Consider the following 17,301-nt stretch of genomic DNA (forward strand, 5'->3'; position numbering starts at 1 on the left):
TGAATGGGTTTACATTATTTATACTGTAGTTTAATAGCAAATAATGAACAAACAAAACACTCACCACACTGAGTGGTGGGAGGGCTGGCTGCCAGTTGCGGGGGTCGGAGGGAGGGTAGTAGGGACTCGCAGGTGGCGGGAAACTTAAATATGATTTGGTGGCTGGGAATTTGGTGGCTGGGAATTAGGTGGCTGGGAATTTGGCGGTTGGGAATTCGCGAATGTGTGAATCCCGTGAAATTTGAAAACATGAATGTTGAGGGAGACCTGTATATTATCATTTGGAGTCTGGAACGGATTAATTCTATTTAGATTATTCTGTATGGGAAAAACTGCTTTGGTTGTCATCGATTTTGGTTGTTGAACTGACATCAGGAATGAATTAAATTTGAAAACCAAGGTTCCACTGTATTCTATTATTATTTCTACCAATAATGCCACCACTGCTATTACCTCATTACAGATGAGAATCCTTTATCCAAAATGCTTGGGACCATGAGTGTTTCAAATTTGAAATTTTTTCAGAATTTGGAATATTTGTATATTAGTGAAGCCAATCAGAAAAGATGTCCCTGGTGATCCATGTCCTTTTGTCAGTATAATAATGGACTGGTAAGTTAGTACAGTGGACCCCCGCATAACGATCACCTCTGAATGCGACCAATTATGTAAGTGTATTTATGTAAGTGCGTTTGTACGTGTATGTTTGGGGGTCTGAAATGGACTAATCTACTTCACAATATTCCTTATGGGAACAAATTCGGTCAGTACTGGCACCTGAACATACTTCTGGAGTGAAAAAATATCGTTAACCGGGGGTCCACTGTATTCCTAAGGAGTGGGTTCACGCCAATCCTCTGTGATATTGTTCTAATGTCACCTTTGCACCGTTTATAACATTTCTGGTATATTCTTAAATGTTTATACAGTAGTGTACTGTATACTGCCTCTTCCCACTTAGCAACATACTTGTTTACCAACAACTTGAACTTACAACGGGCTCTCTGACCAGTACCAGTAATCATACCTAAATAATGTATATCAGAGCTTATTTCCTCTATTCTGTTTATTTCAATATACGTACAGTACACTACTGTATAAACATTTAAAAATATACCATAAATATTATAAATGGGGCAAAGGTGACATTAAAACAACATCAAAGATGGCTGACACAAACTCACTACCATTATATCAAGTATGCTCCTCACTTAGTGATGAATTAGTTTAATGACATGGTCTCTGAAATGGAACTCCTTCATTAAGTGAGGAGAGGCTGCATATATATACGTATACACACCCCTTCTGGATTTTCTTCTATTTTCTTACTAGTTTTTGTTCTTTTTTATTTCCGCTTATCTCCATGGGAGATAAGCGGAAATAAAATTCTTCCTCCGTAAGCCATGCATGTTGTATGAGGTGAATAAAATGACAGGAGCAAGGGGCTAGTAACCCCTCCTCCTGTATATATTACTAAAGTTAAAGAGAGAAACTTTTGTTTTTCTTTTTGGGCCACCCTGCCTCAGTGGGATATAATAATAATAATAATTTATTTTGACATGATACACAGTTGTACAAAGGAATATAATGGTTGAGTGTACATGCCAAAAGCCCCTTGTATGCAGAGTATTTCGGGCAAACTTAAAATTAACTTAAAAATTAATAAGGCTATACCAGAAAGAAAAAAGAAGTTATCTCAGGGCAGTTACCAACAGCCTGGCTGATCAGAGAATGGGCTAGAGTTAACAGAAGGATCAAACCTCCACCATTCATTGCAAAATATGCCTCACACATTTAGCATTTCATGCAATACAATCCTCACAATTAATATTATTAGTCTAAATTACCGTTTCTTGTGCAAATTTGTTTTAGTCATTCCCTCAAGAAAAGTTTTTAATCCCCTTCAGTGTTGGTCCCATAATATTATGCTTTGAAGCCAGTGTTGGTCCCATAATACTACACCAAAATTCTAGTGGCTTCAAATCTTGCAGGAGAAAGCTGGTAGGCCTACATATGAGAGAATGGGGCTATGTGGTCAGTACGCGCAGTATAAAAAATATCCTGCAGCAAACAGTGCATGAAAAAACTGCGATCGTGTTTTTGGTTTAAAACAGCGAATTTGCGGTGTATTTTTGCATGGTATTTAACCCCTTGACTGTCGCAACCCCAAATCCTGAGGTGTCTCCTGGTGTCACAAAAATTTTAAAATTATTTTTTCTTATGAAATGATAGAGAATCTTTTCCCGATGGCAACGACACAAAAGTACGAAATTTGATGGAAAACTTACGGAATTATGCTCTCGCAAAGTTAGCGACCTCAGCGATATTAATGAATCGGCAATTTCCCCCAATTTGAGCCCTATTTTTGGCTAATTCCATTGTTCCAGTCGACCAAACTCATAACTATTTCTTTAGAACTCCATTTGTTCTATTGGTTGAGTACAAGAAACTGCCCATTTACTGATTTCAACTACCCAATAAAGTGGTCAGAAATTGGCAATTTGACCAATTTCACGCAAATTAAAAAAAAAAATGACAACTTCAAAATAGGGTCCAGAATGAACAATGCAGACATTCCTGGCTCTAAAATAACATTTTCTTTGTTCATCAGTCACGTCTCCAGGCCCCTCTGATATTACTCTTGCTTTCTATTTTGAATTTTTATTTAAACAAAAAATGGAAGATTTACTGTTATGCAGACTACTGCAATATTTTAATGATTGTCTTAATAATGTCAACCCATTCATGACTGCATATTAGAATGGCTAGAGGATTTATTGGATAATGACATCATTTGTTTACTTATGAACATTGGCAAAAATCAAATATTTCCCCTACTTTAAGCTCCATTTCAAAGTTCTTTTCATGGTAAAACCAATCAAAATCATCTCTATTTCCATAATATGTTTTCCATTCTATCAAATGAGACCAAGAAAACGAGAATACGACCATAAATACTATACGAAAATAGACCACAAATTCGGCATTTTAATTAACCCTTTCAGGGTCCGTCCCGTAGATCTACGGCTGGTCGGTGAGTGTCCAAACCGTAGATCTACGCCAAAATTCTAGCGCCGTCAAATTTAGCGCGAAAGCGCTCATAGGCCTACATATGAGAGAATGGGTCTGCGCGGTGGGTGTGCGCCGTAAACAAAAAATCTAGGCGCCTGCATAGCATTGTGGGAACGCCGGCTCAGTCACCCTTGTTCACCATGTCTCGTCGCAAGTCAGCTCTCACTCCCCGGAAAATTGGGACTCTCCTCTTCCTGTCTGATAGTTCTGACACTGATGGAAGTGGAAATGAAGACGAATTCTACGGCTTTGATGAGTTAGTGACCGAAAATAATGACCAGGATATCGATAATAGTGCAGAAAACCCCGACGATCCTCGACCTTCTACCTCTGGTGTGGGCACTCGTGACTCACGGTCGGTTGTTCCTAAACGTAAGAGAAAACTAATATTTTCCCGTGGCCTGGCCTCTGACTTCAGTAATGACGATGATTCTGACGTGGATTGTGATTTTATTGCGCTCGACGATCATTCGAGTAGTGATAGTGAGGAAACATATTCACCAGTGAAGCGTCGGTATGTGCGCCGCCGCATGCGCTCGGGTAGTGTACCCTATGCTATGCCCAGGGGACGGAGTACATCCCGTAGTACATCCCGGAGTACATCCCGTGGCCCTACACCCGTTTTAGGTAGTGATAGTGAGGATGATGTGGCTACACTTGGCATGGATGGGCCACAGACATCAGTGGATGGTGTTAGTGGGGCTGGTGGTGGTAGTGGCACCGCCATGCGTGACTCGCTGTGCCACGCGGGAACCCACGCTGCTGACTCGTCAGTTCAAGGACAAAGCGGAGCGTCACCCACCAGCCCGCCACAACCACCCGTACAACCAGCCTATGATGTCCAGTATCCACCAGCAAACCGTATCTGGGATTGGCAGCAAAATCCCAATTTTGTTCCCAGCCCTCACCACTTTGATGACTCGCAAAGTGGAATTCTACCTACCTGTCCCCTTGGAACCACGGCCAATGAACTGGAATTCTTTGAATTATTCTTTGACCAGCCATTGATGGAAACTATTGTCAGGGAAAGTAATAAGTATTTTCAGTACACCATGGCAAATACGATCTTATCACCACAGTCAAGACTACACAGGTGGAAAGAGACGACTGTTGCAGAAATGTATTTGCTTTTTGCAACAATAATGCTTATGCCTCACGTCTATAAGCATAATATAAAAGCATACTGGTCCACAGATCGGCTAATTTGTACCCCATCCTTCAGTGAAATAATACCAGTGAACAGGTTTATCTTACTGTTACGTATGTTGCACTTCTCTGACAAAACCAGGCCTGACAGAAGTGACAGGTTATACAAGATTAGAAATGTTTTCATGTATCTCAAACAAAAGTTCAGGATATACTTTTATCCATTCAAGAATCTTGTAATTGACGAGTCTTTGATTTTGTTCAAAGGTAGACTGTCATTCAAGCAGTATATACCGAGCAAGAGGAACCGCTTTGGTATAAAATTGTTTGTACTCTGTGATTGTGACAGTGGCCTGGTGTTGGATATTGTTGTATACACGGGTAGTAAAACATTGAAAGATACCAAGATGTTATTGGGTATATCAGGTGACGTAGTGAGAAACATGATGGCACCTTATCTTGGTAAGGGCCATACATTATATACCGATAACTGGTATACAAGCCCATTACTCAGTGATTTCATGCGAGTGAACAAGACAGATGTGTGTGGCACAGTGCGTTCTAATCGTAAACATATGCCCAGGCTCAACGCAGGTGTTCGTGGTGATGACGTGCAGGTGTTTACTGCCAATGACATCATGGCATTACGGTGGCATGACAAACGAGATGTCACATTGTTGACAACCATTCACCGTAATGAAATGCAAGACAGTGGCAAAGTTGATCGAGTGACTAATGAACGTATTCGAAAACCAGTGACAGTGATTGATTATACACAAAACATGCGCTTGGTTGACAAGTGTGACATGCAGATTGGTTTTGTTGACTGTGTTCGTAAGAGTTACAAGTGGTACATGAAACTTTTCTTCCATCTCATGGACATTTCAATGCTGAATGCATATAATATGTACCAAATAAAGACTGGTAACAGACCACCGTATGGTGAATTTTGTTTGTCTGTTGTCAGACAACTCATAATGAAGTACCAGGTAACAACACCTGCAATACAACATGGTCCTCGAATTCATCACAATATACCCAAGCGTTTGAGAAGAGAAGGTGATCATTTCATAATACAGCTTCCTTCAACTCAAAAGAAATTTGCTCAGAAGAGATGCATTGTCTGTGCACAAACAAAATGACGGCAACAAAGACGCAAAGACACTCGGTTTATGTGTGAGGAATGTAAGGTGCCTCTGTGCATGGTGCCTTGTTTCAAGGAGTTCCACAAGCTCCAGCAGTTCTAAAACCATGTCCAGTGATTGTAAATATGTAAATATATGATAGAACATTAGTATTATACAATATTTGTGCATGTTTATTGTAATAAACAACAGTGGTAAACAATAATATGATAATAACTTTAGTGCGGTTATTGTGTTCAATACAGTGAGTTTATATATATAAATTATATACAGTATTGGTCTCTCAGGCCCCAAATGTTAGTAGGAATAGAAAAAAATTGGAAAAGAAAAGAAAAAACAACTAAAACAACAAAATAATATAATACGCGTGTGTGGAATTCGTCGATGTTGCCGCCACCACATCATTTTCTACAAACTTCTTGGCACTGTATCTCGGTAAGTACTGATCAGATTCTAATTTTTTTTGTTTTATTACCTTCACAAAAATATGCTCTTTAATTCTGTAAGAAAAAATAATTTTTTTTTTTTCAAAATTTCTTGGACACTGGTGCGTGACTTCAGATTTTGGCCTTGGACCCTGAAAGGGTTAAAAAACGGTCAGTTTTCTTTCTCATTATGCACTGCGTGCTGCAGGATTTTTTTATATGGTGCACACTGACCACACAGACCCATTCTCTTACATGTGGGCCTACCAGCTTTCTCCTGCTTGATTTGAAGCCGCTAGAATTTATGAGTACGTATATATACGTCAAACACAGTAGCTCACAAGACGTATATATACGACCAAAACAGTCAAAGGGTTAAGGTTGTGTTCTCGTTTTCTTGGTCTCATTTGATAGAATGGAAGATATATTACAGAAATACATATGATTTTGATTGGGTTTAGTACTGAAAATAGCTTGAAATTGAGCTCAAAGAAGCAGAAATGTTAGATTTTTGATGTTCAAGAGTAAACAAATCTTGTCACGCATCCAATACACATCAACTGGTGGGTCTAATATGCATTCATGAATGCACTTATATTATTTATACAATTATTACAGTAGTCTGAATAACAGTAAATCATCTCATTTCTGTGTGAATAAAAATTTGAAATGAAAACCAAGTGTAATGTAAGACGGGCCTGGAGACATGACTAATTAATAGAGAATATATTATTTTAGTGCCAGAAATATCTGCAGTGTTTATTCTGGCCCCTATTTTAAAACTGGCTTTTCTTGAACTTTGTGTGAAATTGGCCAAATTAGTAATTTCTGATCGCTTTTTTGTGTAGTTGAAATAGGTAAATGGACAGTTTCTTTTACTCAGTCGATAGAATGAAAGGAGTTCTAGCAAAATAACTATGAGTTGGGTTGGATGGAACAAAGGAATTGGCCCAAAGTAATGCTCAAACTGGGTGAAATTGCCTATGCATAAATATCACCAAGACTGTTAACTTCGGGAGAGTGTACCTCCATAAGTTTTCCATCAAATTTCGAACTTTCGGTTTCATTACCTTTGGAAAAAGATTCCCCATCATTTCATAAGAATTTTTTTTGTTTTTTAATTCTTCAACACTATGAGCAAGTTTGCGAGTAGGGGTCTCGACACTCAAAGGGTTGAATGGCAATTTATAAAGAGCTTAGTGTACTTAAATATTGATAAAGATTCACTGTTTCATGCATGGTGCTCAAGAAGAGCTGAATATTTGGAGAAGGGAGGAATTCCTGTATTCATGCACTTTACTGGTACCCACAAAGTTCAAATTTTTTCCAACTTACTTGCGAAGCAACCACTGGCAGCTGAAGCATGACAGCCTTGAGAGCATGACAGTCTAAGAGCAACTGCTCACAACCAACACCACTGATGGGTCGGCACTTGTACACCTGCACACCAAATATTTTAATCTACATGAATAAAAACTTAAATCATAAACATTATGAAAGATCTAAAAAAATGAAGGTTAATAATTGCTCTTTAAAACTATTACAAAGTGTTTAAAACTGATTCTGTGAATATAAAAATTATACTTTAGAGCAATTTAAATATGGAATTATACTACAGAAGACAATATTACAAGCCTATTAATATTAATACACCATGCACATTACCTGCTGAACAAACTTGTTAAGTATTGCTGCTGCTAACTTATCACAAAACCTGGAGAAGAAATTGTGATGTGATTACCTAGGACAGTAGAATGGAACCTCACATTCCCAAATATATAACATATTATACTTCAGAAATGGTAGTAATGAGGAATGGAACCGAGGTAGTAAAAATGATGACTGAAACTGAAGCAGTAGTGGCAGTACTGAGGATTGGAACTGTATTAGTAGTAATGCAGATTGGAACTGTAGTAGTAGTAGTAATACTGCAGACTGGAACTGTAGTAGTAGTACTGAGGATTGGAACTGCAGTAATGAGGATTCGAACTGTAGTAGTAATACTGAGGACTGGAACTGTAGTAGTACTACTGCAGATTGGAACTGCTGTAGTAGTACTGAGGATTGGAACTGTAGTAGTACTGAGGATTGGAACTAAAGTACTGTCGACTGGAAGTGTAGTAGTACTGAGGATTGGAACTGTAGCAGTAGTACTGTGGATTGGAACTGTAGTAGTAGTACTGTGGATTGGAACTGTACTAGTAGTGAAGATTGGAACTGTAGCAGCACTGTGGATTGGAACTCTAGTAGTAGTACTGTGGATTGGAACTGTAGTAGTAGCACTGTGGACTGGAACTATAGTAGTAGTAGTAGTACTGTGGATTGGAACTGTAGTAGTAGTACTGTGGATTGGAACTGTAGCAGTAGCACTGTGGATTGGAACTGTAGTAGTAGTACTGTGGATTGGAACTGTAGTAGTAGTAATGTGGATTGGAACTCTAGTAGTAGTACTGTGGATTGGAACTGTAGTGAAGATTGGAACTGTAGTAGTACTGTGGATTGGAACTGTAGTGAAGATTGGAACTGTAGTACTGTGGATTGGCACTGTAGTAGTAGTACTGTGGATTGGAACTGTAGTAGTAGTACTGTGGATTGGAACTGTAGTAGTTCTGTGGATTGGAACTGTAGTAGTACTGTGGATTGGAACTGTAGTAGTAGTACTGTGGATTGGAACTGTAGTAGTAGTACTGTGGATTGGAACTGTAGTGAAGATTGGAACTGTAGTACTGTGGATTGGCACTGTAGTAGTAGTACTGTGGATTGGAACTGTAGTAGTAGTACTGTGGATTGGAACTGTAGTAGTAGTACTGTGGATTGGAACTGTAGTAGTACTGTGGATTGGAACTGTAGTAGTAGTACTGTGGATTGGAACTGTAGTAGTAGTACTGTGGATTGGAACTGTAGTAGTAAAGATTGGAACTGTATAGTAGTGAAAATTGGAACTGTAGTAGTAGTACTGTGGATTGGAACTGTAGTAGTACTGTGGATTGGAACTGTAGTAGTAATACTGTGGATTGGAACTGTAGTAGTACTGTAGTGAAGATTGGAACTGTAGTAGTACTGTGGATTGAAACTGTAGTAGTAATACTGTGGATTGGAACTGTAGTTGTAGTGAAGATTGGAACTAGTAGTACTGTGGATTGGAATTGTAGTAGTACTGTGGATTGGAACTGTAGTAGTAGTACTGTGGATTGGAACTGTACTAGTAGTGAAGATTGGAACTGTAGATTGGAACTCTAGTAGTAGTACTGTGGATTGGAACTGTAGTAGTAGCACTGTGGACTGGAACTATAGTAGTAGTAGTACTGTGGATTGGAACTGTAGTAGTAGTACTGTGGATTGGAACTGTAGCAGTAGCACTGTGGATTGGAACTGTAGTAGTAGTACTGTGGATTGGAACTGTAGTAGTACTGTGGATTGGCACTGTAGTGGTAGTACATATGTACTGTGGATTGGAACTGTAGTAGTACTGTGGATTGGAACTGTAGTAGTTCTGTGGATTGGAACTGTAGTAGTACTGTGGATTGGAACTGTAGTAGTAGTACTGTGGATTGGAACTGTAGTAGTAGTACTGTGGATTGGAACTGTAGTAGTAAAGATTGGAACTGTATAGTAGTGAAAATTGGAACTGTAGTAGTAGTACTGTGGATTGGAACTGTAGTAGTACTGTAGTGAAGATTGGAACTGTAGTACTGTAGATTGGAACTGTAGTAGTAGTACTGTGGATTGGAACTGTAGTAGTAGTACTGTGGATTGGAACTGTAGTAGTCGTAATGTGGATTGGAACTGTAGTGGTAGTACTGTGGACTGGAACTGTAGTAGTACTGTGGATTGGAACTGTAGTAGTAGTACTGTGGATTGGAACTGTAGTAGTAATACTGTGGATTGGAACTGTAGTTGTAGTGAAGATTGGAACTGTAGTAGTACTGTGTATTGGAACTGTAGTAGTACTGTGGATTGGAACTGTAGTGGTAGTACTGTGGATTGGAACTGTAGTAGTAGTACTGTGGATTGGAACTGTAGTGGTCGTAATGTGGATTGGAACTGTAGTGGTAGTACTGTGGACTGGAACTGTAGTAGTACTGTGGATTGGAACTGTAGTAGTAGTACTGTGGATTGGAACTGTAGTAGTAATACTGTGGATTGGAACTGTAGTTGTAGTGAAGATTGGAACTGTAGTAGTACTGTGGATTGGAACTGTAGTAGTAATACTGTGGATTGGAACTGTAGCAGTAGCACTGTGGATTGGAACTGTAGTAGTAGTACTGTGGATTGGAACTGTAGTGAAGATTGGAACTGTAGTAGTACTGTGGATTGGCACTGTAGTGGTAGTACATATGTACTGTGGATTGGAACTGTAGTAGTAGTACTGTGGATTGGAACTGTAGTAGTTCTGTGGATTGGAACTGTAGTAGTACTGTGGATTGGAACTGTAGTAGTAGTACTGTGGATTGGAACTGTAGTAGTAATACTGTGGATTGGAACTGTAGTTGTAGTGAAGATTGGAACTGTAGTAGTACTGTGGATTGGAACTGTAGTAGTACTGTGGATTGGAACTGTAGTGGTAGTACTGTGGATTGGAACTGTAGTAGTAGTACTGTGGATTGGAACTGTAGTAGTCGTAATGTGGATTGGAACTGTAGTGGTAGTACTGTGGACTGGAACTGTAGTAGTACTGTGGATTGGAACTGTAGTAGTAGTACTGTGGATTGGAACTGTAGTAGTAATACTGTGGATTGGAACTGTAGTTGTAGTGAAGATTGGAACTGTAGTAGTACTGTGGATTGGAACTGTAGTAGTACTGTGGATTGGAACTGTAGTGGTAGTACTGTGGATTGGAACTGTAGTAGTAGTACTGTGGATTGGAACTGTAGTGGTAGTACTGTGGACTGGAACTGTAGTAATAGTACTGTGGATTGGAACTGAAGTAGTAATACTGTGGATTGGAACTGTAGTAGTACTGTGGATTGGAACTGTAGTAGTAGTGTGGATTGGAACTGTACACAAATAACCCGCACATAAAAGAGAGAAGCTTACGACGACGTTTCGGTCCGACTTCGACCATTTACAAAGTGTGACTTTGTAAATGGTCCAAGTCGGACCGAAACGTCGTCATAAGCTTCTCTCTTTTATGTGCGGGTTATTTGTGTATCGTTCCAGTCACGGTATTGTGCCTTTTTTTTGGTTATTTATTGGAACTGTAGTAGTGAAGATTGGAACTGTAGTAGTATGGTGGATTGGAACTGTAGTGTCAGCATAGTTGCTGATCCCCTTATATGTGGTCCTTAAAATATGGTGCTAGTACCCGTAGTAAGAGTACCAAAACAGTGGTAGTGGTTGGGTGAGTGGGTGAGTAGGCTGACAGGGCTAAGGCCGAGACCGCGTGGTAACTGGGCGTATGGGATGAACGGCGTAAGCCTCACTGAGGACACCCTGACTGGCGCGAAAATAATTCTAAGCCAGCTGGCTTAAAACAGACCCACGAAATACCACAACACCACAGGGATGAAAAAGCACTCAGAATGGCTTGGAGCTTGAGCACAAAGCGATGAGGAAGACTGTACCCACGTGGCTTGCTTGAGTACTGGGTAAGACACCTGGGTTAGTTGCTGGCTGGCTTATCTTAACCCTTCACACAGAATAGCTTGATAACTTCTCACGATGAGCACAGCAAAGGTGGAAAACTGGCTTGGCAGGCAAAGGTTGGATGGTATCAGGCTTGGGCTGACTGGGTTGTTCTGACTCCCCCACCACAGACTGTCTTACTGGCTTACTTTGCAAACTCAGGTCAACCCCTCGGGAGTGATGCAAATAAGCAGATAAACACTAATACAAAGAGACTGGCCAGTGAATAATGTAGTGGCTGGTAGACGCTTGATTGAGGTAGCTGGCTTGGCTAGGTCGGCCTACTGGCGACACGAAATGGCCATCTTGCTGGTCGAAAGAAATCTCTGTACATCAGCGTAATTATCAATTTTACGCCCACACCGCTGTCACCAAATTGTCGTGTGAGGTTCGGTAGGAGATTGATGGATGAGGTAAACTCACTTGATGGATGGTAACGCTATATTGTCAGACTGTGGTAATGGGAGATGGAGCGCAGCCTGCCGTGTTCTGCCTTCTTCTATGCCTATGCGTCGAGTGAGAGGGAGGCAGCTTGTCTCACTGACTCATGCTGTATCCCGTGACGTCATACAGTCACTCGGCCTAGGGATCTTCTATATAAAGCACATGGATGGTACTATGATACTCAGCTAATCTATATAACACATATAAGGGGATCAGCAACTATGCTGACAGTAGTAGTAATGTGGATTGGAACTCTAGTAGTAGTACTGTGGATTGGAACTGTAGTAGCAGTACTGTGGATTGGAATTGTAGTAGTAGTACTGTGGATTGGAACTGTAGTAGTAGTACTGTGGACTGGAACTGTATACTAGTGAAGATTGGAACTGTAGTAGTACTGTGGATTGGAACTGTAGTAGTAATACTGTGGATTGGAACTGTAGTTGTAGTGAAGATTGGAACTGTAGTAGTACTGTGGATTGGAACTGTAGTAATAAAGATTGGAACTGTAGTGGTAGTGAAGATTGGAACTGTAGTAGTAAAGATTGGAACTGTAGTAGTACTGTGGATTGAAACTGTAGCAGTAGTAGTACTATATCAAACTATATCAAAGACTGGTAATGTAGTAGAAGTAATACTGAGAACTGGTAATGTAGTAATACTGGAGTTTGATATGGTAATACTAATCACTGATAATGATGACGGAAGAATGGTGTTATAATACTCAGAATTACTAATGTATTATTGAGGATTGGTTATGTATTCCAGAGCAATGGTAATGTATTACTGAAGAAAGTTAATACATTACTGAGGAGTGTTAATGCATTACTAAGGAGTGGGAATGTATTTCTGAGGATTGGTAATGTATTACTGCAGTTTTAATACTATTTTAAAAATAATAATAACTGGATGTATATTTTGGTTGTTGTACAACTGGAGAAAGGTATCACTGTACTGCGTAAACCCAATCTCATCTACCTCAATACAGTTATATCAGCACTAAAGATCTTAAGTGAGTAGGAAGAGGCATTCACAATACATCATATGACAATTAATGTTACAATTCCTTCAATAAAAATGGTAAATTAGAACAAAGGCAGCCCAAATCAAAGTCAAACTTTCCGTTAAGAAGCAGAAGATTTGAAGCCAAACTCAGTGAGACCAATATTCTGAAAAATAGAAAAATTTCTTCTAATTTAATTTAAAAATGCATACAAAACAATTTTTTTAATTTTTTTAACATTTAGATTTTATTTCAAATTCGATACAATCCTGTAAGAAAAAATATTTGATTTTGATTTTTTAAGAAAATCCAATTTGATAAAACTGATTTAAAGAAATGGCAAATTGGCACTTACACAGCCAAAAAAAATACCAAAATATTTCCAATTAAGATTCCAACTTTTAAGGTTTGAAGCCAATCAGAAGAGGCATTTTTTTAGTTATTACAAAGAAAACAGCTTAACAAAATATGGAAAATTAAAGTTTGCAAAGCTTTCTTTTAACCCTTTCAGTGGCCATCACGTAGAATTACATCATTGAGGTCAGAGGTCCCTCACGTAGTTCTATGCCATGAGCTCAGCTCCCTCAGGTAAAGTGTGAGTAGTAAATTTTGGCTTAGATATGATAGAATGGGTCTGTGCAGTGTGTGCACAGGATAACAAATCATGCCCCACATGGTGCAAGATGGGAAAAGCAAAACTGTGTGTATGGTTTAAAACAGAGAATAAATAACAAAAAGGCACAATACCGTGACTGGAACAATACACAAATAACCTGCACATAAAAGAGAGAAGCTTACGACGACGTTTCGGTCCGACTTGGACCACTGACAAAGTCACACTAACAGAGGTGGAGCAGAACGGCTATATATAGGCAGGAAGAGGTGGTGGTGGTGGTGGTCGTAGTAGTAGTAGTAGTAGTAGTAGTAGTAGTAGTAGTAGTAGTAGTAGTAGTAGTAGTAGTAGTAGTAGTAGTAGTAGTAGTAGTAGTTAGTAGTAGTTAGTAGTAGTTAGTAGTAGTTAGTAGTAGTTAGTAGTAGTTAGTAGTAGTTAGTAGTAGTTAGTAGTAGTAGTAGTTAGTAGTAGTTAGTAGTAGTTAGTAGTAGTTAGTAGTAGTTAGTAGTAGTTAGTAGTAGTAGTAGTAGTAGTTAGTAGTAGTAGTAGTTAGTAGTAGTAGTAGTTAGTAGTTAGTAGTAGTAGTAGTTAGTAGTACAAGAATTGTATATAATACCGACAGGATGAAATTAAGACACATGCACAACGCCCGGGCATCCCCATCGTAGACGTTTCGCCATCCAGCCAGCCACTGGATGGCGAAACGTCCACAACAAAGACAACCAGACGCCGCACATGTGTCTTAATTTCAACAGTAGTTGTAGTAGAAGAAGAAGAGGTAGTAGTAGTGGTAGTGGAAGAAGTGGGAAATAAGGAGACGAGCCAGTCAAATACAAAGGAAGGGGAGCACTGCAAGAGAGCTAGATACCCACAGAGGGAGAGCAAGCGCACAGAGGTGCGTGAAAGGGGAAGTGGTGAAATAAAATAAATGAAGAAGGAACAGAAACACGAGACAGGAGAGAGAAAGACAACCCAGAGGAGAAAAGGAGAGAGGAAAGGAGAAGAGGAAGAAGAAAAAGAAAAAGTGAGGATTCAGGTTAAGTCACGGGTGTTCTGAAGTTTGGAGCATTTTACAATGTAGTGGGAGAGGAAGTCATCTACAGAGACGAAGCCAGGGCTAAGGTTCATACAAGGAAAGTTGTGTATTAGAGAGGATTCAACTAGACGGCGACTGTTCGAGTTGGAAGTAGGGAAGACAGTTTTAGCAGAAGACCAGTCAATAGGATGGCTATGATCTCTGATGTGACAGAAAAGAGCATTGTTAGTGTCGGCAAGCCTAACAGGGAATTTTATTTATTTTCTTGGATGTTTTTTATAGTTTTATTGGCTGTTTCTTGGTCTCATTTGATAAAATGGAAGACATAATACTAAAACAGAGATGATTTTGGTTGTGGATTACTAAATGCAAAATTAAGAAAAAACTTTAATTTCCTTGTATTGCAGGTGTTACCTGGTACTTGAATATTATCTGTCAAATGACAGACAAAATTTCTCATGTGGTGGTCTTTTTCTGGTCCTCATCTTATACATATAAGCACTGAGTATGGAAACATCTGCAAATGGAAAAGAAGAGTTTCATGTACCACTCATAACTCTTGCAAACACAATCAGCAAACCCAATTTGCATGTCGCATTTATCCACTGAATGCATATTGAGGGTATAGTCCATCAAAACTGCAGGTTTTTCAATGGGTTAATTGGTCTCTATTCTGCCTGCCACTGTCTGTCATTTCATTTTGATGAACTGATGTCAACAATGTGACATCTCTTTAGTTATGCCACCAAAATGCCATGAAGTCATTGGCAGCAAGCGCCTACACCTCACCTCTACAAGTGCCTGTGTCAAACCTGGGCATATGCTTACAATTTCCACACACTGTACCACACATGTCTCATGTTCACTTGCAAGAAATCACTAAGTATGGGGCTTGTGTAGGTTATTATGTAGGCTATTGTCAGCAAATTCCATTGTTTCAGTCGCCCATACTCAAGGGTATTTTGCTATTCCTTTTATTCTATTGACTGAGTAGAAGAAATCACTCACTCACCCATTTCAACTACCGAATAAAGTGATCAGAAATCAGTAATTTGGCCATTGTACACAAAATTCAAAAACTGACTATTTAAAAACAGGGTCCAGAATGAACAATGTAAACATTCCTGGGACTAAAAAAATTTCTTCTCTTTATTAGTTATATTCCCAGGCCTCTCCTTTATTATGTTTGCTTTCCATTTTGAATTTTTATTGACATACAGACAACTGCATTATTGTAACACAGCGGAACCCCGGTTTTCATCATTAATCCATTCAAGAAGGTCGGCCGAAAACCGATTTGTACGAAAACTGAAGTAATATTTCCCATAAGAAATAATGTAAATCCAATTAATCTGTTCCAGGCACCCAAAAATATTAACAAAAACTACATTTTATAGAGAAGAACTATAGTTTTACAAACAGAAAACAATTAGAAATAAATATAAAGCACTAATGAAATAGATAAATGAACATTTAAATCACTTTTAGTTTTATTGAAGACTCTTGTTGGTGTATGGAAGATGGCGAGGAGGGGAGAGGTTATCTCTACCACCCTCTAACACAATCACTACCACCATCACAACCCCTACCACCATCACTACCACCCACCATCACTACCACCATCACTCCCACCCTCTACCACCATCACTACCACTCTACCATCACTATAACCCTCTACCACCATCACTATCAACCTCTACCACCATCACTACCACCCTCTCCCACCATCACTACCACCCTCTACCACCATCACTACCAACCTCTACCACCACCACTACCACCCTCTACCACCATCACTACCACCCTCTACCACCATCACTACCACCCTCTATTACCATCACTATGAATAACAAAGGCAGCAGACTGAATCACAAACGTATGAGCAACCGTGTCCCGTGGGCAGGCCGACGCGTCTGCTGTCGACGATTTCCGAGGGGATGTACGAAAATGGGGAAAATTTCACCGAAAAAAGTGGTCAAAAACTGAATTGTACAATAACCAGACTGAACGAAAACCAGGGTTCCACTGTAATTGTACAAATAATGTCTGTGCATTCCTGAACGTGTGATAGACCAACCAGTTGGAATTGTATTGAACAAGTGATGTAATTTGTTACTCTGGAATATCGTAAAAAATCAGACATTTCCACTACTTTGAGCTCAATTTCAAACTATTTTCAGTCCTGAAACCAATTAAAATCATCTCTACTTCTATTGTATCAAATGTGACCAAGAAACAGAGAATACAACCATAAAAACAATATGAAAATACACAGCAAAGTCACTGTTTCAAACCAAAAACACGGTCACAGTTTTTTTCATTATGCACTGTGTGCTGCAGGATTTTTTTAATATGGTGCACACTTACCACATAGACCTATTCTCTCATATCTAGGCCCAAATTTACCACTCACAGCTAATCCAAGTGACCTAAGCTCATGGCGTAGTACTACAGCATAGACAGTGGTACTATGGCGCAGACAGTGAAATGATTAAAGGGCCAATTATGTCATCATTTTTAAAAAGTATAGTAAATATTAAAAGGAAATGTATAACTGATGAAATGTGGCACAAAATTTTAACCCTTTGAGCCAGGCTTCAAGCTGTAGCTCTATGCCATGAGCTCAGCTCACTCAGAAAAGCTGTAAGTGTTAAATTTGGGCCTAGATATGAGAATACATCTACGTGGTAAGTGTGCACCACATAAAACAAATCCTGCAGCATGCAGTGTATAATGAGAAAAAAATGTGACTGTATTTTTGGATTAAAACAGCAATTTTGCGGTGTTTTTCATAA

At 39.3% G+C, this 17,301-nt stretch overlaps 1 protein-coding gene across 3 annotated transcripts in view; it reads right to left on the reverse strand.

Moving 5' to 3' along the window:
- The window catches only part of Vps53 (vacuolar protein sorting 53), a 236,088-nt gene that overhangs the window by 17,097 nt on the left and 201,690 nt on the right, over nt 1-17,301 (reverse strand). For 2 of the 3 annotated variants that reach the window (XM_070083203.1, XM_070083262.1), the window contains 2 exons: nt 7,454-7,502; nt 7,124-7,228 (listed from right to left, as the gene is read on the reverse strand). In XM_070083203.1, the coding sequence (XP_069939304.1) occupies nt 7,124-7,228; nt 7,454-7,502 (154 nt within the window). Of the gene's footprint in view, nt 1-7,123; nt 7,229-7,453; nt 7,503-12,770; nt 13,024-17,301 lie in introns of those variants that run through there. The other variant, XM_070083315.1, reaches the window with a different exon arrangement.

Source organism: Cherax quadricarinatus, chromosome 1 (genome assembly GCF_038502225.1).
Source record: "Cherax quadricarinatus isolate ZL_2023a chromosome 1, ASM3850222v1, whole genome shotgun sequence".
Lineage (NCBI taxonomy): Eukaryota > Metazoa > Arthropoda > Malacostraca > Decapoda > Parastacidae > Cherax > Cherax quadricarinatus.